This window comes from Talpa occidentalis, unplaced genomic scaffold, assembly GCF_014898055.3.
Source record: "Talpa occidentalis isolate TD23 unplaced genomic scaffold, MPIMG_talOcc4v2.1 talOcc4.3, whole genome shotgun sequence".
Lineage (NCBI taxonomy): Eukaryota > Metazoa > Chordata > Mammalia > Eulipotyphla > Talpidae > Talpa > Talpa occidentalis.
The window spans coordinates 37,720,685-37,748,215 of NW_023603184.1; the positions used below are offsets into that span (position 1 = coordinate 37,720,685).

Consider the following 27,531-nt stretch of genomic DNA (forward strand, 5'->3'; position numbering starts at 1 on the left):
GAGGTCAATTCAGGCCGAGTCTCAGCTAAGACCTGGGGGTCCTGAACCCTTATCCTTTGGATTCTTCTTAATGTCCCTGGAAGACAGCTCCCTCATTCATTTTGCTCTGCAGACTCTGGAGAAGTTAGAAGTAAATGGGAGTGTGGTGGGCAGGACAGAGGGGCTGGAACCAGCACACAGATGAATATACTTCCTTTATCGAGGGTGACAAACCAAAACAAAACCAAAGAAAAACCCCCAAACATGTAAAAACCCAGGGTGCTAGAAATACAAACTCAATTCATTCAAATTCAAGCTTGTCCAGACCCTGGTCACAAACCCTAGTGAGGTGCAAGTGAGCACCAAGTCAGGGAGAGGGGAACAGGAGTGAGGCCAAGAGAAAGTGGGAAGAGGGCCCCCAAAGACCCCCAGTGATCACCTCACTGTGGTACCTCCACCTTCCCAGTGACAGTAAGGACCTAGCAGGTCCTGTCCTTTGACCCCCACCCCACCCCTGGCCAGGCTTCAAAGGCCAGTCTCAAATGGTTCTACCCTCCCCTTGCTCCATCCTCACTTGCTCAGGCTTTAGCCTTACTCTTCTCCTCCTCCACATTCTTCCACGTGATTAGTAGCAGGTTAGGGTACTGTATAAGCCGCAGTGAGGCTGGGGGCCAGGGCAGGCGCAAGGTGGAGATGGGGTGAAGGGAGGAGAAGAAGAGCTGTCCAAGGCCCCTCCTCTCTTCATGGGATCCCAAACTGTACAACCAGCTCCTCTTTTGCGTCCACACGAATCTGAGAAAGTGCACTGTAGGCATAGGCAGCTATCCTGGAGACCTGCGGTAAAGGACCAGGGCGGAGAGGAACAGAGAGCACAGTAAGAAAGGAGGACCAGAAAGCAGGGGAGGGAGATTAGATAGTGAAAGAGGAGGGGGATTGGGAATAGATGTCAAGGAGAAAGGCAAGAATGGAAAAGACAGAAGAAAAAAAGAACAAAAAGGGGAAAGAGTAAAGGTTAAAAAAAGATTAAAATGTCAGATTGAAGTGGGCCAGAGCCCTCAAGTTAGAAGGCTCCCTACCACCACTTCCCTACCTCCTCAGACAGGGAGGCTGAACCCCTTCCACACCCCTGCAGTGTAGGAAGGATATTGGGGGCAGGATAAGGGGAGGCTCACCTGCTGCAAGTCAGAGAAGGGGATGGGTTCACTTGCCAGCACTTGGTGGGGCTGGCTGGTGAGAGACGGCAGCGGCGGCAGCTTCTTCCAATGGGTCAGGCTGCTGCTCAGCACGGCCAGGCGGGTGCTGGCCAAAGGAGGAGGGGTGTAGTTAGGCAACAGTCTGCTCTGTCCTGCCTAGCCCAGGTCAGCCTCCCTCCCTCGGGCCAGAGAATGGGGGGAGGAGGTGTACTAGGGGTGCTTAGCTAACCACAAATTCACTCTGGCCCCACCTCCCTTTCCCTCTACACCCTGGAGTGCCACCACGCAAACAGGGCTGACAGCAACATTTACTGAGGCGTCCAGGTGGTTGTGGTCAAGGCCTGGGCTACACACAGATAAGAAACCTGGACTAGGACCCAGGATCCAAAGCAGGACTTGAGGGGAGGTTGGCCAGTGGTGGTGGTGGTGGTGGGGGTAGAGCCCAAGTAGCCCAAGTTACTTGGGTAGGCACCCAAACTAGCAAGGAACTGACCTGTACTGCCTTGCCCGGTCCATGTACTCATGCTGCTCCATGCCCTGGGAGTCTGCAGCAGACACATCGATGATGTTGCTTTGGAGAAAGGAGGCAAAGAGAGCACATGGTACACACTTTGAGGGGGACAGACAAGACTCTCTGCCATGCACCAACTCCAGGGCTATCTGACACGAGTATCCCCACCTGCCCACTAGAACAGGGCTGAGTCTAGAGGGACCTCTCCCCACTGACCTTGTCCCATTCCTCATTTCTGGGTCTAGCTCCCTCCAAACCAGCCTTTAAATGGAGGAGCTCTGCCCCAGGCTCGGTCCTATGATGCTCACCTGGCTGTCTTGGCGAGGATGGAGGAGAGCAGGGCCTGCTCGTCTGTGCGAGCAGAAGGCAGGCTATGGTAGTTGGGCTCAGCTCCATTGAGGGCTTTGGTTGGGGGGCTGCTAGGCAGCAGCAGCTTCCGCTCCTCTTGGTCCTAGGAGAGGCCATGGGGGAGAAGTCACCAGGGCCCTTAATCCAACCTGCCATTCCTGGGTTCTCCATTCAGCCCAGCTCTGACCTTTAAGCACCAAAATTTATTTTTATTAAGAATACCCCAAGTGCCCAACTGTATGCAATGTCAGATAAGACTCAGCTCCTGCCTGCGATTAGCTCAGCTGAGTTGGTGTCTAGGATGAATTAAAGTAGAACCAAGCAAGGTTAGAGGCGTTGAGAGGATGGACAGAAGCACAAAGCAGGTACTCGGTAATAGCTCTGAAGCTTTAGAAAACAGCTCAGCACCTGATGAGGAAAGGATACTGGAGGCTGCGAACCAAAGGAGTAAGGACTAGAGCGGGGGGAACTGATGTAAGTCTGGAGTCCAAGAATAGCCCTCCTGGGCCTCCCTGGTGGCGCAGTGGTTGAGCGCTGGGTTGTGAAGCTGCCCGCAGCCTCTGCAGTGCCAGTTCGATCCCCAGCTGCTCCTCGGCCACCGGAGGAGGGTCCCACATGGCGCGCAGACCTCTCCTGCCGCCCGCTGCTCCCCTCAGCAGTGTACTTTGGTCCTTCTGCCTGCTCTGCTCCCCGCTCTGGCTCTGGTGAATTCTCTCACCCTCCCGCGCTTCTGACTGTACCAGTGCTTGTATAAAATAAATAAATAAAAATAAATCTTTAAAAAAAAAAAAAAAAAGAATAGCCCTCCTGATCCAGGCCCCCTCCCCCACCAGCAAGGCCGTCTGCCCCTAGGATGGGGAGGCTCGAGGCCCCAAAGGAAAGCAAGCTCAACTTCTCAAAGGCCTTTCCTCATCTTATCTTAGGGCCGGAGTCCCAGCTGCAGCCTAAGTCCTGCAGTTCAAGCATGCTCCCTTGAGGACAGGTCCCTTCCACACTTAGGTCCCCCCTCTCCTCTGATGCTCTCTTTGCCTAAGAATCCCAGAACCAAACTTGGTGAATGTGGTGTTTCCTGAGCCAAACTAATGGTAGAGCTATACCCTCCCTCACCAAGTCACCACAGCTCCAGTTCTGTGGCGTCGTTGATTTGCAGCAACCTTGCTGGTGCCAGCCATGCTGATAATCACATCCTCCAGGACCAACCTGGGGCCAGAGTGAGTCTCCTGGTCTTGATAGTTCTATGTGTTTCTCCTTGACCTGTTTTAGTCTCTTGTTCTAATCTACTGCAAACTTTCTGGATATGATCCTAACTTGTGCCCATCACCTGTGAATCCCCGCTGCCTTTGTGCCAGCTGTGAATTGGATGAGCAAACCTGCGAGTTTCTCTCCTAGCCATGAAGAACAATGGGTGCCCAGGACAAAACCAAGGACAATGGACCCACCCTGGCTAAAAGTGACTCACGACCTTCAATGCCAGACCACCAGACTCCTAGGCCTCCTCTCTGGGCCTTCAGCTCCCACCACAGACTTTCTCAACCCAGGCTTCCAGTTCCCCTATCCACAACTCTCTGTACAGAGGACCACTTCCTCCTGCCCTGCCTGCCCCACCCTAAGCAGACGAGCCTTTTCACATTTTCCTTCTCAAGTCTGTGTTGCCCAAGTTTCCAACAGCCTGAAACAGAAGCTGTAGGCAGAGTCCCATCACCTTTCACTTTCTAGACATCCTTCCTCCTCCCTAAAACACAGGCTAAGAATAAAAGGGCTAGAAGGACAAAATGCTTGCAAAGATTAAACTATCTCTAAGGAAAGCAGGCTCCATAATGAAGTCTAAGTTTGCTGGTTATGGGTCTAAATTTCCCCAACCCCGCTTAGGACACATCTTCCTACCGGACAGGGCAGTGTCTCCCCTATCAGGGGATCTTCAAGAACGAGATTGTTTTCCTGAGACCTAGACTCCCAGGAAAGGCCATGCTACTCCCATCAGAGTGGACAAATAACATCACCTCACCCCCTCAAAAGGCAAGGAGGGGCTTCCCCTGGTGGCGCAGGCGGTTGAGTGCCACGCTGTGAAGCTGTTGGCAGCCTCTGCAGCACCGGTTTGCTCCCGGCCGACCGGCTGGCAAGGGTCCCACATGGCACAGCAGACCTCTCCTGTCTTGCCTGCTGCTCCCCTCAGCAGTGTATTTCGTCAGTCTGCCTGTTCTGTTCCCTGCTCTGTCTCTGGTGAATTCTCTCACGCTCCCGCGCATCTGGCCTGTACCCCGATTCTTGTATAAAATAAATAAATCTTAAAAAAAAAAAGGCAAGGGGCCTCCCCCAGTGGCGCAGCGGTTGAGCGCTGGGTTGCGAAGCTGCCTGCAGCCTCTGCTGCGCTGGTTCGATCCCCGGCCGCTCCCTGGCCACCAGAGGAGGGTCCCACATGGCGCGCAGACCTCTCCTGCCGCCCGCTGCTCCCCTCAGCAGTGTACTTAGGTCCTTCTGCCTGCTCTGCTCCCCGCTCTGGCTCTGGTGAATTCTCTCACCCTCCCGCGCTTCTGACTGTACCCAGTGCTTGTATAAATAAATAAATAAATAAATAAATAAATAAATAAATAAATCTTTTAAAAAAAAAAAAAAAAAGGCAAGGAGGAGGTTTTTCACACCAAGGTTTGTCCCTGAATCAATGTCAACCCAGGAGTCAACGTTTCACTGCCTGTCCCAGCACAGACACATCCGTGGCCTGCACATGACTAGCTACCTGGACACAACAGAAGTCAGCTTGGCCCAATGGATAAAACACATAGTTTGGCATCAAAACACTTAGGCTGGGCTGAATCACCCTCTTGGAACTTTCCCTTCATCTTTAAATGTGTTGTATGTACAAAGGGGCAGAGATGAGAGTGGGAGAGGGGTCTGCCCAGACTTGAAAGAGGGACTGTGGGATAGTGAATGGATATGGCTCATAGACACTCTAAATAGGCCTTTATCACATAAAGCCTCAAATCACCCAGCACTGATCAAGCACTGTCTCTGGAAATTAGAAACAGAAGTGCAAGCCCATCAAGGGGATGGTGGAGATTCATGTCAGCAGCAAGCCCAACTCTTTAACAAGAAACTGGTGACCTTTCTCATAAGGCATTAATCCTTTTTGAGAGTCCTTACTGTGCTTTAAGAGACAATTTTTGCACAAGTCCACGGCTTCCCCAGTTGGCAGGGATATTGGAAGGATCCCTAATAGGCTGGGATAAAGTGAGAGATATTTGACATAGGAAAAGGAGTTTGTGTTTATTGGGTGTCTGGAGAATTAATAAGGTCCACAAGCCACCCAAACCTCCCATATAAATGGCATTTCCCTAAACTTAAGTCCTCAACCCAAAACAGGGTCATGTGAGTCAGTGAGGAAAAACCTACTTCCTAAATATCAGTGACAAAATCCATTTTTGTATCCATCTTCTCCACTAGACTGTGAGCTACTTCCTGGAAACCTTCTGGGTGTCTCCTATGCGCTGAAATGTAGAACCCAAGTTTAGAGGCAATGAAACTGCCAACAGTTTGAGGCTTCTGTCTTGAAAAGGTCTCCCCCTCCTCAAAGAATGCGAGACAGGCAGGGCAGGGATTAAAGTGTGGGGAGAAGTGAGAATGCATCAAGAGGAAGAGGGAGAATTTAAAACTGTACAAATCTCTGCAGCCTAAACCTTTCCGTAAGGGATCAAATCTACAAATTCTCAGGTAAAACACCCCTCTAGCTACAGGAACCCTGAGATCTCCGGCGGAGCTGCACGAAGGCAAGCCAAACTGAGCTCCCCAACCTCCCCGCCACCCTTCCTCGGTACAGCCAGTGTTAAACCCAATTTATTGCTTCCCAAACAACTGCCCACAAGTCCCGATGTCCTCATCATGTCTATTAAACCTTTCACTGGCCAACTCAAATGCCACCTCCTTCCAGAGGCCTTCTCTGAGGCCAGACCACCGGCGACCTTCCGTCTTCAGCCCCAGGCACTGAGAGGAAATACAAATTATTGATCTATCTCGGGATAAACTCACTCAGAGCCTCAGCTTATCCACCTCTACAATGGATGCACAAAGTTCGCTAACACAAACACAGGGAAGGTACAGGAAGCTGGGCAGGTGGTTCTTCCCAGGAACCTAGGACGAGGGTCCCTGAAGCTGTAAAGGTTTGAAGGTAGGGCGATGGCAGGGCTGGGAGGCAGCGGGACGGGCGGCTTGCCCACTGCACAGCGGGGACTGTGTGGAGAGACTGGGGCTTTAACAGATAGGAACCCGGCCCGGCGTCTCCTCCGCAATCTGTCCCCTTCGGGCCTCCGTACTCAGTGAGCCCCGCAGTCGACTCCCCTCTTCTGCAAGCTTTTTGGGGGGCCCCATGCCTCAGGGACTCAGCCCTCCTTCCCGAGCCCCGCCCGCCACGGCCGCACCTGGTCCGAGTCCTCGTTCTCGCTGCTGTAGCAGCACCCCATGGCCGGGGTCGGGCCGGGCACTCAGGCCGCGCGGAGGAGGGACGGCGTCCGTCAGGAGCCCTTCCGGTCACATGACGCGTGGCTCTCTCCCGCAAGCAACCACCACCCCCGCGTCTACCCCTTCCCAGAGCCGCTTCGTTACGGCCGCTGCCGCGGCCGCAGGACTTCCGGCCCTGCCTACACCGCGTGATCACCCTCGACCAATGGGAAGGTGCGCCGCGCGCCTGGCGTGACAAGAAGCGAACACGTGAGGGGAGGAATGGGCGGGTCGGGTCATGTGACTTCAATCGTTTCCCAGTCCTGGATGGTCTGAGCCTCACCTTGGGGGCCGGCAGACCCTTCTATGGGTTTTATTAGTGGGCCTTGAGACTGCCAGGCTACCTTATGGGCCAGTGAGAGAACTTACAGCAAATGCCGTCAGGATACGCCCTCCTAAATAGCATGCAAAAGGCGAATGGGACCCAGCATCAACGTTCCTAGAGTATCTGGGTGGACACACATAAGCCTAAAATAACCTGCACCAAGTTGGGGGCCAGACTCCGTAGTTTCCAACAAAATTTTCAACCTGTACTTGGAGTCTTAGACTTTCTGGAAGAAGGGACCTTATACTGAAGCGGAGTGCAGCTCAACCCTAGTAGAGGAGAGACCACCTTACTGATCTTGCCTTGGGGCGTTTCTCTTTAATCCTGCCTATTTACACAGCTGCCTGTTCACAGAGATCTAATACACAAAGCTGACCATCGGTGCTTTTTTAGAACCTTCCCAGCGTCTTCCCTTGATCCCTAAACAGAGGTCCAAGTCTGTCATTAAGGATTTGCAGAGGGGGCCTCCCTGGTGGCCCAGGGGTTAAGTCTCCGCTATCACCACAAAGGCCTGAGTTCGATCCCCTACCAGGGAGCTTACCCACAAATTGCACAGCAGATCTCGCCTGTCTTGCCCACTGCTCCCGTTAGCAGTGCATTTCAATAGATCTGCCTGTTCTGCTCCCCACTCTGTCTCTGGTGTATCCTCTCACCCCCCAGCACCTCTGACCTACATCTCAATTGTTCTACGCAATAAATTTTTTTTTAAAAAACTTTAAAAAAAGATTTTGCAAAGTCAGACAGACACCTGATGCCCACTAGAGTGAGCAAGGGAGTGGGCTGGGGTATTGAGGGCACATTTCACCAGCCAAAGAGAAATTACTTGTAGTTTCCTGATTTTCCTGAACTTGTGCACATGTGGCATAGCACATTGTCTTCCCTGTGCCATGTGTCTTCAGGACTCTACACAAACGGTAACCTCCAATTTCCTCCTTTGACCTTATTCTTTGGGCATCTCAAGCATCCTGTACTAATTATCCAGTATTGATTAATTTACTTATTGAATCAGACATATACTGAGTGTGTGCAATGTCCCACACACTTTTATCTGACTATGTGGCAATTCACAAAGTAGCCAAAAGTCCCTGTATTCATGGAGCAGCCATTCTAGTGATCACATTAAATTGTATTCTCTGTTCCTGCATGTCTCTTCTACCAAATACAGAATTCCTGAAGGATAGGGACAGGTTCTGATGCTTCTTTGTGATACAAGTCCTGGCACTTGCTTAGAAAAAACATGAATTTTGAATTGAATAAATTATAGCTTCCCCATTACCTTGGCTCACACTGTGCTCCACATTCTGATCCAAAGGGTTGGAGTAAAAATCACCAAATCCAGTAGTTCTACATCTACTTTTTGAAAGCTCCTGAAGGGTAGGAGTCGGCTCTAGCTTGTTCCTGTGGCTGGTAACTTGAACTGCAGGTCTCAGGTGACAACAGCAGCCTCAGCATCAATTATTGAGAGCAGGTTCAGCAGTCTCAGGGTTCTCCCTGGCCAAGGACTCCCCCTCTTGTCCTATGCTCCGATCTTCCCCAAACAGGAGCCTCTAGCCCAGGTAAGCAGGGTCTTTGAGAGTGGGTTCCCAAGCACACCAGTTCAGACTCACCATCACTCACCCATCCATGCATGGTTAGTTTCATTTTTAGTCTCCAAGGGCCCTGCAAGGGTCAGATCTGAAGGGGAGGATGGCCCAGGAAAATAGACGGCACTTATCTCTCATAAGAGGACGGGGCGGGGGCAGAGGGGAAGAGTATGTACCGCATATATGCTTGTGAAGGTAATTCTGAGCAAGAACAGACAAGGGGAATGCAGGTGAGAAAGACAGGACTGGAGAAGTGCAGAATCAAGGACTCCTCCCATCTCCAGGAAAGGCCAGATAGAGGGAGTCAGGGTAGAAAGGACTATAGAACTAACTCCCTACAGAATAAGTGTTTTGTGTTTTTGTTTGTTTGTTTGTTTTTTTGTGGGACCCGCGCCAGTGGCCGGGGATCGAACTGGCGCTGCAGAGACTGTGGGCAGCCACGCAATCCAGCACTTAACTGCTATGCCACCCGGGGAGGCCCTAGAATAAGTGTTTTTTAAAAAGATTTATTTATGCATACAAGAACTAGGGTACAGGCCAAAGGTGCAGGGTTGAGAGGATTCACCAGAGACAGTGGGGAACAGAACAGGCAGATTGACTGAAACACACTGCTGAAGGGAACAGTGGGTGAGTCAAGAGAAGTCTGCTGGGCCATGTGGGCAGTCCTCTGGCCGGCCGGGGATGGAACTCATGCTGCAGCAGCTGCAGATAGCTTCATAGGTTGCCTCTTACCCCTTGTGCCACCAGGGAGGCCCAAGAATAAGTGTTTTGATTGCCTTTTACTGAGGCAGAGCACAATGACAATAAAAGGGTTTCTGACCACAAAGATGTGCTCTTTTTCTACACAGTAATGGATCAGAGGAGACCAAACAAGCAAGGGGTAGGGTGGAAGGAAGATATTTTAGAGGGGAACTGGGGAAAGGGGTCCAGAAGAAGGGGTAACAATAGAGACAAGGGGAAACAGATAAAGGGAGCAAGTGAAGGTGGGACCAGAGGTCATAAGTGGGAAGAGGTGGTTTGGGGTAGTTAAACTTAGCACGAAGTCCTTGGAAGTATATGGGTTTGGAATCAGACCAACTTGGATTCAAATCCTAGTTCTGCTATGTAACTCTGGGTGGCAGATTTAGCCTTTCTGAGCCAGTTTGTAAGCAATAGGAATAATCATTGCTGCTGGTGAGGCCAGCATTCATGGCAGGTGTGGGTTTCCTTTCCTGCCTCCCTCTACCCCAGGGCCCAGGAAGGAATCATGTCCCCTGCAATTGCACTGGCCTTCCTGCCACTGGTGGTGACACTGCTGGTGCGGTACCGGCACTACTTCCGGCTGCTGGTGCGCACAGTCTTGCTGCGGAGCCTCCGTGACTGCCTGTCTGGGCTGCAGATTGAGGAGCGGACCTTCAGCTATGTGCTCACCCATGCCCTGCCTGGGGACCCCGCTCACATCCTCACCACCATGGACCACTGGAGCAGCCACTGCGAGTACCTGGGCCACATGGGGCCTGTCAAAGGTCAGTGTTTCCTAGCCTCCTGCTCTAGGAAGTACCCCCAAGATGGTGAAGAAAGATCTGGGATCTGCCATTATCTTGCTAGGTGAATTGGACAGGTTCTTGATCTTTTCCGGGTCTTTTTCTTTTCTTGAAATGAAGGGACTGTGCAAAATCATTCATTCATCCAGCAAACATTTATTGTCACTTTTTTTAGGTTGGGATACTCACCACTATACTAACAAAGATGGTGGCAATTGCCACCTTTTTGTTTTTGTACCAGGCATGTGCTAGGTGCTGGGGTAAAAGGTAGAGGCCGGGCCTCCCTGGTGGCGTAAGGGTCTAAGCACAGCACTGTGAAGCTGTCCACAGCCTCTGTAGCATGAGTTCGATCCCCGGCCGGCCAGGGAGAAAACCACATGGCACAGCAGACCTCTCTGTCTTGCCCGCTGCTCCCCTCAGCAGTGTATTTCAGTCAGTCTGCCTGTTCTGCTCCCCGCTCTGACTCTGGTGAATCCTCTCACCACCACCACCTGCCCCTCTGCATCTCTGGCCTGTACCCCAGTTCTTGTATGCATAAATAAATAAATCTTAAAAAAAAAAAAAAAGGTAGAGGCCACTGGGAAGTGAACTACAAGATGAATAAGCCACAAGTACAGACCTCAGTGGAGGCCTAAAACACAGGGGAACGACCATCTCAGCACATAACCTATAACTGTATTTTTTTTTTTTCAACATTTTTTTTTTTAATTTTTTTATAGAGGCATGTTTTTATTTATTTATTTATTTGTTTGCTTGTTTATACATGCACTGGGTACAGTCAGAAGCGCGGGAGGGTGAGAGAATTCACCAGAGCCAGAGCGAGGAGCAGAGCAGGCAGAAGCGAAGTACACTGCTGAGGGGAGCAGCGGGCGGCAGGAGAGGTCTGCGCGCCATGTGGGACCCTCCTCCGGTGACCGGGAGCAGCCGGGGATTGAACCGGCGCTGCAGAGGCCGCGGGCAGCTTCGCAACCCAGCGCTCAACCGCTGCGCCACCGGGGAGGCCCAACTGTATTTTTTTTAAAAAGATTTATTTATGCATACAAGACCTGGGGTGTAAGTCAGAGGTGCGGGGAGTGAGAGGATTCACCAGAGACAGAATGGGGAACAGAACAGGCAGATATACTGAAATACACTGCTTTAAAAAAAAAGATTTATTTATACATACAAGAACTGGGGTGTAAACCAGAGGTGTAGGGGGTGAGGATTCACCAGAGAGAGTGGGGAGCAGAATAGGCAGAGCTACTGAAATACACTGCTGAGGGGTGAGACAGGAGAGGTCTGCTGTGCCATGTGGATAATTCCCTAGCCGTGGATGGAACTCATGCTGCAGTGGTTGGCGATAGCTTGACAGCACTGTCCTTAACCCCTGCACCACCAGGGAGGCCCATAACCTGTAACTTTAATTATCTATGTTGGGCTTTTTCTCCCCCACCAAAGGGGCTCTTACATCCCATTCAGGGGAGCTGTCTGTCTGGATTTGTCTAATTCCCAGCTCCCAGCACAAGTGCTTATTTAAGAAATTAGTTCAGGGGCCTCCCTGGTGGTGCAGGGGGTTAAGCACAGCACTGTGAAGCTGTCCACAGCCTCTGCAGCACGAATTCAATCCCTGGCCGGCCAGGGAGAGACCCACATGGCACAGCAGTCTTCTGTCTCGCCTGCTGCTCCCCTCTGCAGTGTATTTCAGTCAGTCTGCCTGCTCTGCTCCCCACTCTGTCTGGTGAATCCTCTCACCCCCATACCTTTGGCCTGTACCCCAGTTCTTTTTTTGGGGGGGGAAACAACTCTTTATCACGCGCCTCTGCCCCCGCAACTATACCCCAGTTCTTGTATGCATAAATAAATAAATCTTTGACAGAAAAAAAGAAATTAGTTCAGGGGTCTTCCTGGTGGTACAAGGGGTTAAGTCTCAGCTCTGTGAAGCTATCAGCAGCCACTGCAGCACAAGTTCAACCCCTGGCCAGGGAGCTAACCCATGTGGCGAGGCAGATCTCTCCTGTCTCACCTGCTGCGCCCCTCAGCAGTGTATTTCAGTAAATCTGCCTGTTCTGCTCCCCATTCTGTCTCTGGTGAATCTACACACACACACACACACACACACACACACACCCTCTGTAAATAAATAAGTCTTAATAAAAGAAAAGAAATTAGGAGCCTCCCTGGCGCATAAGGGGTTAAGACTCAGCCTATGAGGTTATCAGCAGCCACTGCGGCATAAGTTCAATCCCTGGCCAGGGAGGTGACCCACATGGCACAGCAGACCTCTTCTGCCTCGCCTGCTGCTCCCCTCAGCAGTGTATTTCAGTCAATCTGCCTATTCTCTTCCGCACTGTCTCTGGTGATCTCTCTCACCCCCCACATGTCTGGCCTGTACCCCTGTTCTTATATGCATAAATAAATCCTAAAAAAAAATGTGTTCAATTCCAAGGTGAGAAGATACTCAATGAGCAAGACAAGGGGAAATGAAACTGGAAGTTCTAGTAAACAAAATGTTAGCAAACCTAGCAAAGGTCTCTCAGAAGCCTGGTAGTGCTGGCTTCTGCCTAGCCCCTATTGGAGGAACTGACATTTGAACTGAGCCTAGAATTACTTTTGAGTTGACCAGTCAGATGGAAGAAGGAGGGTAGGATGGAGAAGGGCAGAGGCAGCCACATATAGAGGCAGCCACATATAACCTGAAGGTATGAGTCAGCGTGGTTGATTCTGTTTGGGATGGCTGTGGTACAAGCTACAGGTAGGAAGAATTGAGAGCTGAAATTGGAAAGGTAGGATATGCTTAGGTAAAAGAAAGTCCTAAATGTCAAGCTGAGGATCCCACATTCTATTCCAAAGGCCTTTAGAATCATAGAGATCAGGGTCGTATTCATTTGTTAGAAAGATTCCTAGTGGCTGGTAGGAGACTGGACTGAAGAAGGAAAACCTAGAGGGGCAGGAGGCCCAATAGGGCAGTTGGGGCTATAATCCAAGATGAGACCCCAGCTGATTGGGGGTTTCAATGAGGCAGGTGAGCATTTGAGAGCTTTTTCTATCAAGGACCATGCCCATCTCCCCCCACAGGTCAGATCCTGATGCAGCTGGTGGAGGAGAAGGCCCCTGCTTGTGTGCTGGAGCTGGGCACTCACTATGGCTACTCTACACTGCTTATAGCCCGCGCCCTGCCCCCAGACAGTCGCCTTCTCACTGTGGAACGGAACCCCCACACAGCAGCAGTGGCTGAAAAGCTCATCCGGCTAGCTGGCTTTGATGAGCACACGGTGAGCCCTTACCTCCCCAGTCTGGTCTCTTCTCAGCTAGCCCAGGCCTTGCCCTAACCAGGCCTTCTCATGGGGGAATCGAAGGAAGCACTTCTGTCTAGGAGATGTCAACCTGAAGGGTTTGAGCTTCTGTTCTCCTCTTCCAAGTCATTTGCACATATTTTCTGTGGATGACAAAAAAGCGATTAAGAGGAAGGTGTGTGGACCCTAGTAAATCTGAGTCCACACCTTAGTCTGCTTGTTAGCTGTGTACTCTTGGGCAAAGCACTTACTCTCTGCATCTCAGCTTCTTCACTGACAGAAGGAAATCAAGGAAATCACAATACTACCAATCCTGATATTTTCCCATTCCAACAGGTGGAGCTCATCGTGGGTAGCTCAGAGGAGGTGATCCCAAACCTACGAACCCAGCACAAGCTGAGTCGGGCAGACCTGGTGCTCTTGGCACATCGGCCCCGATGTTATCTACGGGACCTGCAGCTGCTGGAGGCCCATGCTCTGCTGCCTGCTGGGGCCACTGTGTTAGCTGACCATGTGCTCTTCCCTGGCGCACCTCGATTTTTGCAATATGTCAAGAGCTGTGGCCGCTACCGCTGCCGCCTCCACCACACTGGCCTCCCAGACTTCCCTGCCATCAAGGATGGCATAGCCCAGCTCACCTATGCAGGACCTGGCTGAGGTCCAGGCCCATGCATACTTACTACTGTCCCCAAATCCCCATCCTCAAGCAAGGACATCAGAACATACCTACCCCTCCTGCTAGTGGACTGATACATGCTGGGCTCAGGGCTGAGGAGGTCCCCTCCCCCACTGCCCCATTCTGGCACCACACTGATATGAGACATAAAGTTCTCTCAGGCTGCTTGGTCCACTGGTCCAGTGCTTCCAGAAAGAGCCATGGACTGACAGGCAAGTGGCTGAGCTCCCAACACAGCTGAGTCACTGAATGGGGGCCTCCATGGGAGTCCCTGCCCTGCTCTGAGATTTCAGCCACTCTCAACATTGAGGAATCTAGTGAAAAAGGTTCCAGGGACCTCCCAGCTCTGGGCGTCACAAAATTCCCCTGCCTAGCCCATGCCATCCTGTGTGGGATTGGATGAAAAAGTAAACACTGAGAGGCCTGGCAAGAATGGCTGGGTGCAAATTGGGCCAGAGGAAATGGCAAAGAAGCCTTAGCCCAGGGCCAGGACCACCCTGGCCTTTCCTAGCCCCAGCCTACATGACCAGTTAGGTTTGCCCGAAGTCCCTGGAGTGCCCTCTCCCCAAAGCTCAAAAGATGCTGGATACCTCTTGGTCTCACCAACAAACAAGGAATAGATGTGGGGGGAAAAAAAGATCAGTCCTGTGTCTTTATTAAAGAGAATTAGAAAGAGATTAGACCTGGCAACCAAGGGTAAGGTATCATTCAAAAAGACACGGTAGGCTCAGGCCCTGGAGATTCAAGGGTAGAGTGTTGACCTGGAAGGAGCCAAGGAGATCAGGTCCTGGCAGCAGCCGAGTTGGTGCCCAAGGGTGAGCTTTCAGGCACTGGAGCAATCAGCTGGTTCTGCAGGAAGTTCAGGGTAGGCTGGGCAGGCCTGGAAGCTCCTTGAGGCTGCCCTGCCTTATCTTCCTAGATCATCCACTGGTCCTGATCCTGTTCGTTGCCTTCCATGTCCACCTGGAGAGGAGGCTGGGTGTGGGTGGGGAGGGGTCTCAGCCACCCAGCCAGCCCTAGTAACAGATCCTGCCACTAGCTGGATCCAGAGTTTCTCTACCCCTGGATCACCGGTTAGGTTAGGGCAAGGGTCCAGGAGCAGAGGCCCTCCCCATACCCCACTTACCTCATTGACCTCGCCATCATCAGGGGACTCATTGTAGTCATTCATCTCATCCATGTCCTGCATGTCCTCATCATCCTCTGAGTCCTCTTCACTATCCTCATCATCGTCTTCATCTTCCTCTTCCTCGTCATCATAGTGCTAATGAGGTAGGGAAGAGCCCACAGGCTTTATGGGCCTGCCTGGACACCGTTCAAGGCCTGGCCCAATTGGAGCCCTCTCTAGGGCCAATGAATAACCCTGGTGCATGTTTTGCAGGATCTTAGTGCTGGACCTGACACTCACCCCCTCTTCTGGCCTATACCAGAGCTGAGGACCACAGCTGCTCTGGGGTCAGAGGTAGAATCTTCAGAATCAGAACCGAGGCTCAGCCCATCCTGGACCCCCTATCTCTCAGTCCGCAGAGCCACTCACCTCTGAGGCCGGCTTGCCAATAGGTACCAGGTTGTTGTCTTTCTCTGCGATGCTTTGGAGCTATGGTCAAAATGGGAGGAAAGCAGGGCCATGGTTCAAGTAAAGAAGGTCAGGGCATGAGACCGGCGCATTCTGCCCTCAAGAAGACCCCCAAGTATGGAGAAAACAACTTCCAATTTTCAGCACGATTTTCCCTTTCTCTCCTGTCATCTGCTACTTACTTACGAACTTGATCCAACTAATGAAAATCTACGGGCCTTGGTTTTCTCGTGAGATTATGGTGAGAGTGAAGTGAGATATAATCAGCCTAGAACATAACATCTGCTAGGTCCTCAAAATAGTCAAAATTATTACTTCCTATGCTTTAGGGAAAGAGCCTGGGCTGAGTATCAGGAGCTTGGGTTCCAGTCTGGTGCAGAGGTTCCATGGTGGCCCAACAAATTAGGGTAACAAGTTAGATAAGAATCTAAATGCTCCTAATCCCAGCCTAATTCTTCCAAGCTAAGGGCAAAAAGTGCCTCCAGGGCAGATCTCCAGAGTAGGCTGGGTCATAACCAGTGAAAGGGGATCCCTGACTGAGGTTCCACTATTGTGCTAGATCATCACTCACCCAGGCCTGATGCTGCTGTTCTTGCTGCTGCAGCTCTGTCTCCTCCACACAGGGTCGATCCAGATTAAACCACAGTGTCTCAGTCACACGGGGAAAGAGTGAGGGGAACAAGGTGGACATGGCTCCTAGACTGAGGGAAAGGGTCAGGTAAATCCAGCTCTCAGTTGTATTTGGTTTTGGGTTTTATTTAGTTACAGCTTGATTTGGGGGTGGGGTAGAGAAGGTAGCCAGGAAGTAGCTCTCCCCTGTGGGAATCAGACAGACCTGGGTTTGAATCCTGGCTCCACCACTTACTGTTTGACCTTGGCCAAGTCACTTAACCTCTCTGAGTCTCAGTTTCCTCATCTGTAAAATGGGAATGACAATTATACTCCACCACCACCATTATATAATTAAGTAAAGTGATGGGTAAGTAAAGCTGTTTGTAAGCTGTCTGAAGAAGGAAGAGAAAGGAAGCCAAGTGCGGAGATAGAAATCCAGAATGCAGGCTGGCATTACAAAATTAGCGGCAGCAAGGCTCTACTGAAACTATCTCTACCTTTTCCAAACACTAAAATCTACTTTTTGCCCCTGATTCTATACCACGCCCATCCAGTATCACCAATTTAGGACCTTAATGATCTCTCTCATGAATCACAACCAAATTGGGGAAGTGGTGGGGACGGTGTTCCCTTAGCGAGTGGTTCAGTAAGACATTCTAAAGGCAATGGTTGAATAAAGAGACAAAAGAATGAACGAACATGTGAATGAACTAGTAAACTCAACTCTGATTGAGCACTTGCAAAAGCTGACCAGCAATACAATCTGAATTTAAACCTCTCAGCTAACAGGAAACTTGAGGCCCAGCGACAAAGACTAGCTCTAGATCATACAGTAACTGGGGATTTCGAGCACCAGACAGATAAGACATCCAAGGGAGGCAGCAGAAGAAATGAACAGGACCAAAGGACCTACGTCTAGTTCTGATTTTGCCCTAGTTTATCTGCCCTTCCGTGGACCTCAGCATTCCCGTTCGTGTACCAGGCACAAGAGCAGCCACCCTCAAGACCCAGAAGCAGCGAGAGGCCAGAGAGAGCAAGACTCCTAACATCCAAGGCCAGGCCGCAAAGCTATCGCCTATTCTTCGCTCATTATCATAATGAATCCGAAGCTGACCAACAGGAAGAAGGCAGGGGGCGGGATTCACACAGGAATTTGCCTTGGCAGCAACGCTAACCGCGAAAAGGAGCGGGGCCTGAGCAAGGCCAATTAACTGGAAGAAATGTTGGGAGACGGGCGTGGGCACCAATGAGCGACGGACCCCGCGGGGTGGGGCTGAGTCTCGAGGAAGCGCCCAATGAGCCGGCACCCCTTAATGCTAAAGGGAGCCAGAGCATGGAGCTCCTGAGGAGGCGGCTCAGCGTAACTGGTTTTCTCCCGGCCAGGAAGGAAAGACCGCACAGGGAGGCAGCAGCCCAAGCCCAGCTTCCGTACTTACCGCGCCGGACGGCGATAGCCGGCGGCGACCCGGAAGCTCTTCCCTCCGCCTGAGCGGAAGCTCCCGCCAGGCCCGGGGCACGCCACGCGCATGCGCCTTGGCTCTCCTTTTGTTGCTCGCTCCCGCCCACCAGCCCGGATGTGACGTTCACACCCTTGCTGGGGATGCAAATCTGCTGCTCTTATTAGCTTGGTCCAGCCCGGAGTGGCAGCCAATCGGCCTCTCCAGCCCGGCCCTGCCCTCGTGTCCTCAGGCGGTGTTTGCTCGCCTACGTCTGCTGAAAAATAACTGGCAGTAACTTGCCGTAGTACTAGGACTGTTTGTTCTGCGGCGTCCCAAGAAAATTAGGCGGCTTCTACCCCAGAATCATTGGGTGATTTTATGCCCCTCCTGTGATCCTCTAACCCACAATATCCCATTTGGGCGCATGCAGTGATTTATGTGTGCCTTCAACAAAAATATTCTAGTCTCTACCACGTTCCAGGCTGTGCTTGAAGCTGGAGTTAAATTTAGGAGCATGATCCTTGCCCTCAAAGACCTCTCAGTCCAGTGGAGAAAACAGACTCTGCACAACTGCTGTGCATTCACTGGTCTCTGAAAATTGGCAATTCAGTTATGCATTCGAGGTTATGTACAGTTCAGTCTGAGGCACAACATTCTTCAGCTAGGGAAGTCCCAGGCCTGGACCAAATCGGCTTAGTGGTCAGCCTCATTAACCCTCTCACTTATTCGCTGATGACTCTGTACTAGTAATCTCTGACTCAACCTCCCTTTCAGAAATCCTTATGTCTTCTGGCAACAGAGGTGCTTTCCTACTTAACCCCATTAAGCTGTATCACCCACCACCCTCTCGGCCAGAACAGATGTGTGACTTTTAACAAGCATTATTTTCCCCCTCTCTATACTCAAGTTTCCTCTTCAACCAATATTGTAATTTAGCCTTCCTCCTTTCTTGATGTGAGGATTTGATCAGATGTTTCTCCACTTGATTATGTTTCCATGTGCCTCTGGTTTTTACAAAGTTTTTTATTAAAGAGTAAAATTTTAAGTCTTGGGAATGTCTACCCTTTTCAGATGCGCGGGAGGGTAAGAGGATTCACCAGAGACAGAGCCGGGAGCAGAACAGGCAGACTGACGAAATACACTGCTGAGGGGAGCAGCAGGCAAGACAGGAGAGGTCTGCTTCACCATGTGGGATTCTCCCCGGCCGACTGGGATCGAACCCGTGCTGCAGAGACTGCGGACAGCTTCACAGTGCGGTGCTCAACCGCCTGCACCACCAGGGAGGCCCTATTTTATTTATGTATGTATACAAGAGCTGTGGTGCAGGCCAGAGGAGGGGGGGAGGTGGGTGAGATGATTCACCAGAGACAGAGAGGGGAGCAGAACAGGGGGATGGACTGAAATACACTGCTGAGGGAGCAGCAGGCGAGACAGGAGAGGTCTGCTGCACCATGTGGATTAGCTCCCTGGCCAGGGATTGAACTCAGGCCACAGTGGCTGGTGATTGCTTGATAGCAATCAGACTTTAACCCCTGTACCACCAGGGAGGCTTGGAAGGGACATGATTTAAACAAGCATACAATGAAGTGATATTCGCCCTCTTGTGTTCCCAGCAGCACTATTCACAATAGCCAAAAGTGGAAGTAATCCAGTGAACCCCACAGACTGAAGCCACAGACTCTGCTCCAAAAGAGGTATTCTGCTAGTTGATGCCATGAATTAGAAGTTTTACCCAAATCATAATGGGAAAACATCAATATACATTATAAAAAACGAGAGCAGCATCATTTGTCTTCCTAGATTAGTATTAATTTTCTGTCTGCTGTAATGTTTGGAAAATAAAGACTAAGGACCAAGCACTTTTAACTTGGGAAAATAAACTTTTCCTTCTAAACCTTTTTTGTTTTTATAATGGCCAATAAAAAGAGCTTGCCATAGAGACCATTTTGATGAACATCAGTTCACACAAGGCATAAAGAAGCAACTTGAAGATTATGCTGTCAGACATGACAATACTCATGTGTAAATATGGATAACTTGGGTTTGTGAAGTTTTTCTTTTGTCAAAAGCATAACTGTACAATGAAATTACAATAAATAAATAAATCAACAACAACAACCCTCCTCCCCAAAACAGGAGTAGAACAGTATGCTACCACATATGCACCCCAAAATGGATACTATATGGTGTAAATGCATAGCGTTTTTCTAGAAATATAGTGAAGGAACTAGGGTTAGTGATGGTCTCATGCTTATACTTTCACAAACACATGTATAGCATCCATAGCTGATATGTAGCATTGATTTTGAAAGTTATATACCATACCCTTCTATTGAAATTTACACACTTGGGCCTCCCCGGTGGCGCAGCAGTTGAGCGCTGGGTTGCGAAGCTGCCCAATTGGATCCCCGGCTGCTCCCCGGCCACCGGAGGAGGGTCCCACATGGCCCGCAGACCTCTCCTGCCGCCCGCTGCTCCCCTCAGCAGTGTACTTCGGTCCTTCTGCCTGCTCTGCTCCCCGCTCTGGCTCTGGTGAATTCTCTCACCCTTCTGCGCTTCTGACTGTACCCAGTGCATGTATGAACAAAACAAACAAACAAACAAACAAATAAATAAATAAAAACATGCCTCTATAAAAAAAAAGAAATTTACACACTTTATGAATATGAAATCAAATGAATCATTCTGTATCTTGCTCTTTTCACTCAACGTTTTATATATTTATATGCATATACACATATATTATATTTAAATAAGGTATGCTTTACATAGTCCCCAAACGAAACAGTATAGACAAGTTTTCCAGGAAAAGTCTAGTCCCTAATCCTGTATCTTCCCCCAAGGCAACCACTTTTTAAATTTCCTTTTATACCACCTTTCCAAACTTTTCTTAATTAACACATAAATTCCCCCCCCTCATTTTTTTATACAAAACATAATATTCTATTGATCATGATCCTGCCCTTTCCTTTCACTTAACAATGTGCTTGGAGATTTTTACGCATACATCACCAAGAACTCTCTCATTCTTTTTTACCAGCTTAACTTCCACTGGGTGGGTATACCATAATTCATTTAACCAGCCTCTTGATGAAAGACAATGGAGCTGCTTCCTAGACAAAGCCTGCCCCTTTCCCTGACAGGGGCTGACCAAGAGGTCCTGGTGGGCTTAGAAAAGATGTGGGCAGGTGTGGGGACACCTTCTGTCCCAGGCTGAGGGCTGAGGTAGGGGGCAGCACAGGGAGGGAAAGTGGGATTAGGAGGTAGTCTCCCCAGCCTCCTGTGAGGCTATTTTCTCTGATGACATTTCCTCAGGCTGGTTGGAGCTCTTTCTCCTCACTCCTGACCCCTGCCACTACCTATGAAGCTATCCACAGCCACTGCAGCACGGGTTTGATCCCCGGCCAGGGAGCTAACCCACATGGTGCAGCAGACCTCTCCTGTCTCACCCGCTGCTCCCCTCAGCAGTGTATTTCAGTCGTTTCTCCTGTTCTGTTCCCCACTTTGGTGAATCCTCTCACCCCCCTGCACCTCTGGCCTGTACCCCAGTTCTTGTATAAATAAATCTTTAAAAAAAAAAAAAGATGTGGGGTTGGGAAGAAGACAAAATCTGGTCCAGAGTCTTGTGGTTGCTGCCTCTCCCCCAGGCCTTGGCCACCTCTGACTGGCTTGACAGGAACGGCCTGATAGATGACATTGTTCCTGCTTCTGGCTTTGGTGACTGCTGTGTGGGGTACCCAGCCTAAGACTCCATGGGCCAGGATGGAGTCAAGCCCCACAAGATAAACTCAGGCCTTGAGGACAAGCTGCATGAGCAGGTGAGAGTAGAGCAGGTGAGAGTAGAGCATGAGCTGGGGTGAGTTAGAGAGGGGTGATCCCTGAAAGGGAAGAAGTTAGGGGGATGGGAGATCAGCCTTGGGGGCAATGAAGACATGAAGGTATCTGAAATGATCTTGGGGGATCTTCCTCAGAAGACCACTAAATGGACCATTTATCTAGCACCCACTATAGCCAAGCGATTTCCTCACACCATGTTAGTGAATATGCCCAGAGGACCCACTCCATAGGAGGATGGTGGCCTCCACTAACGCAAATGAGAAAATAGGCAAATGAGGAAATGCCATGCTAATTTTTTACCAGGGCTAGGAGACGGACTAGTGGTACCTTTCCCAAACTTATTATGGGCCAGCCCGCAGAGCTCTCGGAGCTCACAGCAAGAAGGGAGACACTTCCTCGTGATCATGATGCAGCAGACATGTACGAAGAAACCAGGTCCCCACCCCCTCAGGTCCCGAAAACAGAATGACAAGTCAGATTCGCTGGGAAGGCTTCCCAGTAAAGGGGCCATTGGCCCTGGCCTTGGAAGATGAGTAAGAGTTTTCCAGGAAGATAAAGCAGGAAAGGGCAGTCTAGCAGAGGACACCATGTACTCAGGTCAGAGTATGACAGCATGAGAAGTGGCTACTCTAGTGTGACCGGAGCCAAGGGTGCTGCTGCTCACAGAGCAGGGGACGAGAGACCAGAGTCCCCACCTCATAAGTAAGGAAGCAGCTCAGTGATTCTGAGCTTGAACTTGAATTCTAGGCTCCGGAGTGATGCTAGTAGTTCATTCCTCCTGCTCTCCTTCTCTACTTGCCACAAAATTTCACATTGCCAGAGGATCGAGGTGTTTCCAGCTGAGGACTGTGGCATGGATAGACTCCAGGGATTTGCATTAAAAAGAGGGAAGAGCCTCCCCGGTGGCACGGGGGTTAATACACAACCTATGAAGCTGTCCTCAGCCTCCACAGCACAAGTACGATCTCCTCAGCCGGCCAGGGAGCAACCCACATGGTGCAGCAGATATTTCCTGACTCGCCCACTGCTTCCCTCAGCAGTGTATTTTTCAGTCTATCTGCCTGTTCTGTTCCCCACTCTCTCTAATGAATCCTCTCATTCCCCACACCTCTGGCCTGTACCCCAGCTCTAGTATGCATAAATAAATAAATCTTTAAAAAATAATAAATAAAAAAATAAAAAGAGGGAAGCCTAGCAGCCCCACGACTTCTGAGTCACTGCAACATTTCATTTGCTCAGTGTGTGTGTACATTTAATTTATACATAAGAAGTGTGCAACCATCCCCACCATCCCTCTCCAGAACTTTTCCATCTTCCCAATCTGTAAGTCTTTACCCACCACTTCAATTTTTAGAATTTTTTAAGTTCCAAAGCGTTCTTTCAAGTACCCTCTGGAACATTTTTCTGCCAAGAAATGGCACAGATTTAGACCTTTAAAGGAGAAAGATGATTGCAATTCCGAGTGACATGGGTAGCAGGTCAGGAATGATGTACACGGGATTTTGCAGGCAACCGAGAGTCTGTGCAAAATCAGGAAGGTCTGGAAATATGTCCTGTGTCAGTTGCCTTGGTGTGGGCTTGTTTGTGAGAGACAGGTGGATTTGGTCCCATCCTCATGGATTTTCCTTGGTTTTTCCTAATTTTCCAGACCTGCCACATCTCCCCTCTTGTTTGACTCTGGGTCATCTCAGAGATTTTGAGCAATTGGCTCATGGCTAACTCAGATTTTGAGTCCCTCTGGAGTGGTTTCTAAAAAGAAAACTCCCCCACTTCTAAGTCTTACTAGCCTTGAATTTACCTCTTTAGAACTAACTCCCTCCACTTGGTCAGGTCCATATGCAGACACTAGCACCTCTGATCCCCCGCTGCTTTCAGGGTGTGGAGACCCCTAGCCTTTATTTCCAGATCCTGGGAGAACCAGACCATCATCCTTTACTGCTACCCTCACCCACCCTGCTTCCCCCAACTGGGGTCTTCCTTGTCCTGAGTGAAATCTTAACCCCACATCTACCAAGGGTGCACCTTGTGTACACCACAAAAATTAGAGTGATGATTTTTTTTCCCCCTTGAATTGTTGAGAGCACAGAGTCCAAAAGTCTCAGGGATCTTTGCCTGCTGTTTTCAATGTCTACAGCGCTCTGTCTTTTTTCACCCCTCACTAAAGCTATAAGCTTCATGAGGACAGATATTTGATCTGTTTTGTTCACAGCAGGATGCTCAGCACCAAACACAGTGCTGGTTATGTAAAAAGCACTGTTAATGTTGCTTGGATGCAAAATGAGTAATATAAATAATTCACATAATGTGAAATAACTTCATAGACAATTTAGAACTGTATAAATAATAATTGTTCCCCAAGACTGGTGCCAGCTGGTTTCTCACATCCCATGTCTTTTTTTTTTTTTTTTTAAAGATTTATTTATTTATTTATACAAGCACTGGGTATAGTCAGAAGCATGGGAGAATTCACACCAGAGCCAGAGCAGGGAGCAGAATAGGCAGAATGACGAAGTACACTGCTGAGGGGAGTAGTGGGCGTGGCAGGAGAGGTCTGCCTGCCATGTGGGACCCTCGCCAGCGACCGGGGATCGAACCGGCACTGCAGAGGCTGCAGGCAGCTTTGGGCAGCTTCGAAACCCAGCGCTCAAACACTGCGCCACCGGGGAGGCCCACCCTCAACATTTTTTTTACAGTAAAAACAAAAAAAAAACCTTACTAGGTCCCTCCTTAACCCCTTGATGCTTTCCCATGGTATCTATTGGAGAAACCAAGCTTCTTCATCGGCATACAAGACCCTGCCCATCACCACCAGAACTCATGTCAAATCATTCTGGTACAGGAGGATATGTAATGGCGGGTCAGCAGGTTTAAACCAACCACACAGAAAAGACATAAAAACAGAAAAGATATAATCTTCTAATTAACCTGGTTATAGGTTAACATAGACTTTGTTCTAACTCTACCATTGTTTTTACCATCCTTTGTGTGTAGTGCTTGCTTCACCAATTAAAGGCTGTCACATATGCTTTGTTTACTAGTGATTAATTACCCCTCTCAGGCATAAGAAGCATTCCATAGGTTTTACAAGCAGCCTTGACTGTCATGTGACCTATGTTTAAACACAAGAACACTACACATGACATGCTCTGAAAAATCCTGATGGCCTCAGAAGTGAGAGATAAGATCTGTGGATTAATGCTGAAAACAGCTTAAAAATCCACCACAAAATCCCTTTGGGGAGCCAGCCTGAGACCTCTTTCTTGGGGATGCCTCCCTTCTGCCTTAATAAACCTTGTCTGGCTCAGCCATGGCAATGGTGAAATCTTCTTCAGGGTCTTGAACCTGCCACTTAGGGTTGAGCGTTCTGTAACAACTCCCCCCCACACCTCCATATGCGCTCCCATCACAGCTTTCACTTTGGGACCTTTACCCAAGCTATTTCTTCCCTGTATTCCTGGAATTCATCTTCTGAAGTCTGGCTCCTTGAAACCCACTTAGGTCTCAACCTATAATCTTCCTCTCCTCTCAAACTTCTAACCACCCACCAAAGAAATCACCAGGTGTTTTCTTAGCAGATCACTCGAGTCTCCTTGTATTGAGATCCATCTATCAATCTTATTGTCTGGTTTTCCCCAACAAAACATGTTTGAAAGCAAGGGCCAAGTCAACATCATTTTGTGGCAGCCCAGGGCCTGGCACAGAGAAGGTGCTCAGGAAGGTAAGGAATCCATGTGCTTGTGTGGCCAGTCAGCAGATGCCTCCTGAGCACCCAATCTACTGGCCTCAACCCACAGTAAGGGAACTGAGTCTGGGGGACAAGCAGACCTGAGAACCAATAACTCTGAGAACAATGAGCCAAGGCTTTGCTAGATGGAAGCACAAAGTGTGAGGTAGTTCTGCTGAAGCCCAAAGAGTTTAGGGAAGTCTTCCATAGGACCACTGTTTGCCAAGCAGAAATTGGCCAGAGGAACAGAGGAGAGGGTTCAGCAAGTGCAAAGGCTTGGAGCCAAGCCAGCAGAATTTCTAGGTAGATAAGAAGTTAAGAGGGTGTGGTATGGAAAAAAGGTCTGTAATCCTAGGCTGATGCCTGAGGGTCCTGCATAGAGGTATTCAGCAACTCTTCCTGCAAGAAGCCAGGCTTGGAGGGGGGTGGGAATTGTATGGGGACTATAACCAAGATGAAAATGCATACATTGTGCAAAAATGAAAAATGATGTAAAAAATATATAAAATAAAATAAAAATAAAAATATAAGTGAATGAATAAACCAGGCTTGGATTCAGATGCAGATCTGAATCTAGCTCCAGTTGCTGACTAGGAAGTGAAAGTTCTACAGCTGTGAGGATGGGTGTGTGATAGTGTGTGCCATGGGCTGGCACCCACTTCAAGCTCTGGCTTCCTACCCCCAGTTCCTGTAGTCCAGAGTCTTCTCCCTTGACACATGCCCCTCAAATACCTTTCTGTTATTTTTGCATGGCCACAGGGCAGCCTTCAGATTTGGCAAAAGTATGTCCATGGCTAATGTAGCTAGTATTAAATTTCTGGTCTAGCAGAGAGTCTCAGGATTGGCCTAAGCTGCGGGCCTGAACCTGCCCCTTCTTGTCAGGCAGCTGGTCCTAGCATCCATCTGAGATTCAGAGTAAGGAATGAGACTCAACAAGAGCAGGGACTTCTCAGGTCAGAATCCATCTCCAATTCACCTTCTAACCTCACTCCTGTGGTGAAGGGGCCAAGAGACTAGTCCTTTATCACTCCTGGAGTGAGGGTGGAGCATGTGGGGCAGCCATAAGTCCCACTTAGAGGAATTCCTTCACATCCATCCACTCTTCTCCAATCCGAAGAAGGCAGAGCTGAGCATATAAAGCCAGGAGGCAGGTCTGAGGGTTTCAGTGGCCCTCTACTTACTGAGGTGGTCAGAGGGCTTAAGGTTCTGAAGTTGTAACAGGATTCAGGTGAAGCTCACTCTGGGGGGGGGGTGTGGAAAAGCAGGGAATGATCTGGGGTCTTCTGGGAGTCCATTACTTGGCAAGCCATCAGGCCTTCCATCTTGGCTGATTCTCCTACAGCAGATCTGCTCTGTGGACCCAGGCCTATGGCCTTTCAAGGGTCTCTCTCTCTCTCTCTCTTTTTTTTTTTTTTTAAGATTTGTTTATTTATACAAGAACCAGGGTACAGGCCAGGTGCGCAGGAGGATGAAAGGATCCACCAGAGACAGAGCGGGGAACAGAACAGACTGACGAAATATATTGCTGAGGGGAGCAGTGGCCGCGACAGGTGAGGTCTGCTGTGCCATGTGGGACCCTCACTGGCCGGCTGGGATCAAACCAGCACTGCAGAGGCCGCGTACAGCTTCACAGTGTGGCGCTCAACCACCTGCGCCACCAGGGCAGGTCCTCTTTTTTTTTTTAAACACACAATATAAATGGCTTATTACAGTGTCAGGTTATTCCATGGGGGCCAGATAGTCAACCCAGACATCATCCAGGACCCAGCACCAAGTTCAGTGCAGCCTCTGAGCTTCTTGCTCTATTCCAAAAGGGTGAGCACTCACCCTCAAGAATAGGGCCTTGGGGCCTCCCTGGTGGCACAAGGGGTTAAGCACTGCACTATGAAGAAGTCCGCAGCCTCTGCACCATGAGTTCGATCCCCGGCCAGCCAGGGAGCAACCCACGTGGTGCAGCAGACCTCTCCTGACTTGCCTGCTGCTCCCCTCAGCAGTGTATTTCAGTAGATCTACCTGTTCTGCTCCCCACTCTGTCTCTGCTGAATCCTCTCACCACCACCCCCCACCCCGCTTCTCTGGCCTGTACCCTAGCTCTTGTATGCATAAATAAATAAACCTTTAAAAAAAAAAAAACAAAAACACAGGGCCTTTCGTGTGGCAGGTGATGGAGTGACTTGTGTCGTCTGCGAGTTCCATGCATACCTGTGTGCACTGACCCTACGAGCTGGCCCTACCTGATACCTTGGTGACCCTGGCCAGCTTGAGGGGCTACACGTGGCTCATGTCCAGGATGGCGGTGCAAGTGGGGTGGAGAGCCTTTCCCAGTGTCTTGGACCTCATCTCCCCTGGTTTTCTGCTGCCATCCATAGGCTGATGGGTGTTTGGGTTCAGATGAGTGGGGTTCTTGGGTCTCTTTGAGAGTGAATTCAGCAGACATCCCCAGTT

At 49.9% G+C, this 27,531-nt stretch overlaps 3 protein-coding genes across 19 annotated transcripts in view; 1 reads left to right on the plus strand and 2 right to left on the minus strand.

Moving 5' to 3' along the window:
• Positions 1-179: 179 nt before the first annotated feature.
• Positions 180-6,632, minus strand: LAMTOR1 (late endosomal/lysosomal adaptor, MAPK and MTOR activator 1). The gene is made up of 5 exons (XM_037522895.2): positions 6,441-6,632; positions 1,992-2,134; positions 1,666-1,743; positions 1,152-1,278; positions 180-813 (listed from the first exon to the last, which is right to left on the minus strand). The coding sequence occupies exons 1-5, from the start codon at positions 6,480-6,482 to the stop codon at positions 721-723; spliced, it is 483 nt and encodes a 160-aa protein (XP_037378792.1). The 5' UTR covers positions 6,483-6,632; the 3' UTR covers positions 180-720.
• Positions 6,633-6,649: 17 nt separating this feature from the next.
• On the plus strand, positions 6,650-13,984 carry TOMT (transmembrane O-methyltransferase). Of its 2 annotated transcripts, none has more exons than XM_037522888.2 (4): positions 6,650-6,693; positions 9,658-9,932; positions 13,005-13,201; positions 13,559-13,984. In XM_037522888.2, the coding sequence occupies exons 1-4, from the start codon at positions 6,686-6,688 to the stop codon at positions 13,877-13,879; spliced, it is 801 nt and encodes a 266-aa protein (XP_037378785.1). In that variant the 5' UTR covers positions 6,650-6,685; the 3' UTR covers positions 13,880-13,984. The 2 variants fall into 2 exon arrangements, with proteins under 2 accessions (XP_037378785.1, XP_037378786.1); XM_037522889.2 differs by lacking the exon at positions 6,650-6,693 and adding an exon at positions 8,379-8,400.
• Positions 13,985-14,414: 430 nt separating this feature from the next.
• ANAPC15 (anaphase promoting complex subunit 15) overlaps positions 14,415-27,531 on the minus strand; it is a 46,890-nt gene continuing 33,773 nt past the window's right edge. Inside the window, exons 1-6 of one of the 16 annotated variants that reach the window (XM_054699508.1) lie at positions 17,523-17,590; positions 16,310-16,390; positions 16,046-16,170; positions 15,436-15,495; positions 15,025-15,162; positions 14,415-14,873 (exon numbers count right to left, since the gene is read on the minus strand). In XM_054699508.1, the coding sequence (XP_054555483.1) occupies positions 14,814-14,873; positions 15,025-15,162; positions 15,436-15,495; positions 16,046-16,165 (378 nt within the window). In that variant the 5' untranslated portion in view covers positions 16,166-16,170; positions 16,310-16,390; positions 17,523-17,590 and the 3' untranslated portion in view covers positions 14,415-14,813. The other 15 variants (XM_054699509.1, XM_054699507.1, XM_054699511.1 and 12 more) reach the window with 15 other exon arrangements.

Bases quoted from the DNA above. Each gene is read 5' to 3' on its own strand.
- TOMT (XM_037522888.2), top strand. The intron at 9,933-13,004 runs GTCAGTGTTTCC...CTCCCCCCACAG, and splicing joins CCACATGGGGCCTGTCAAAG to GTCAGATCCTGATGCAGCTG. The intron at 13,202-13,558 runs GTGAGCCCTTAC...CCATTCCAACAG, and splicing joins CTGGCTTTGATGAGCACACG to GTGGAGCTCATCGTGGGTAG.
- LAMTOR1 (XM_037522895.2), bottom strand. From the start codon at position 6,482: ATGGGGTGCTGCTACAGCAGCGAGAACGAGGACTCGGACCAG. The intron at 1,744-1,991 runs GTGAGCATCATA...CTTTCTCCAAAG, and splicing joins ATCCTCGCCAAGACAGCCAG to CAACATCATCGATGTGTCTG. The intron at 814-1,151 runs GTGAGCCTCCCC...CCTTTACCGCAG, and splicing joins CCTTCTCTGACTTGCAGCAG to GTCTCCAGGATAGCTGCCTA.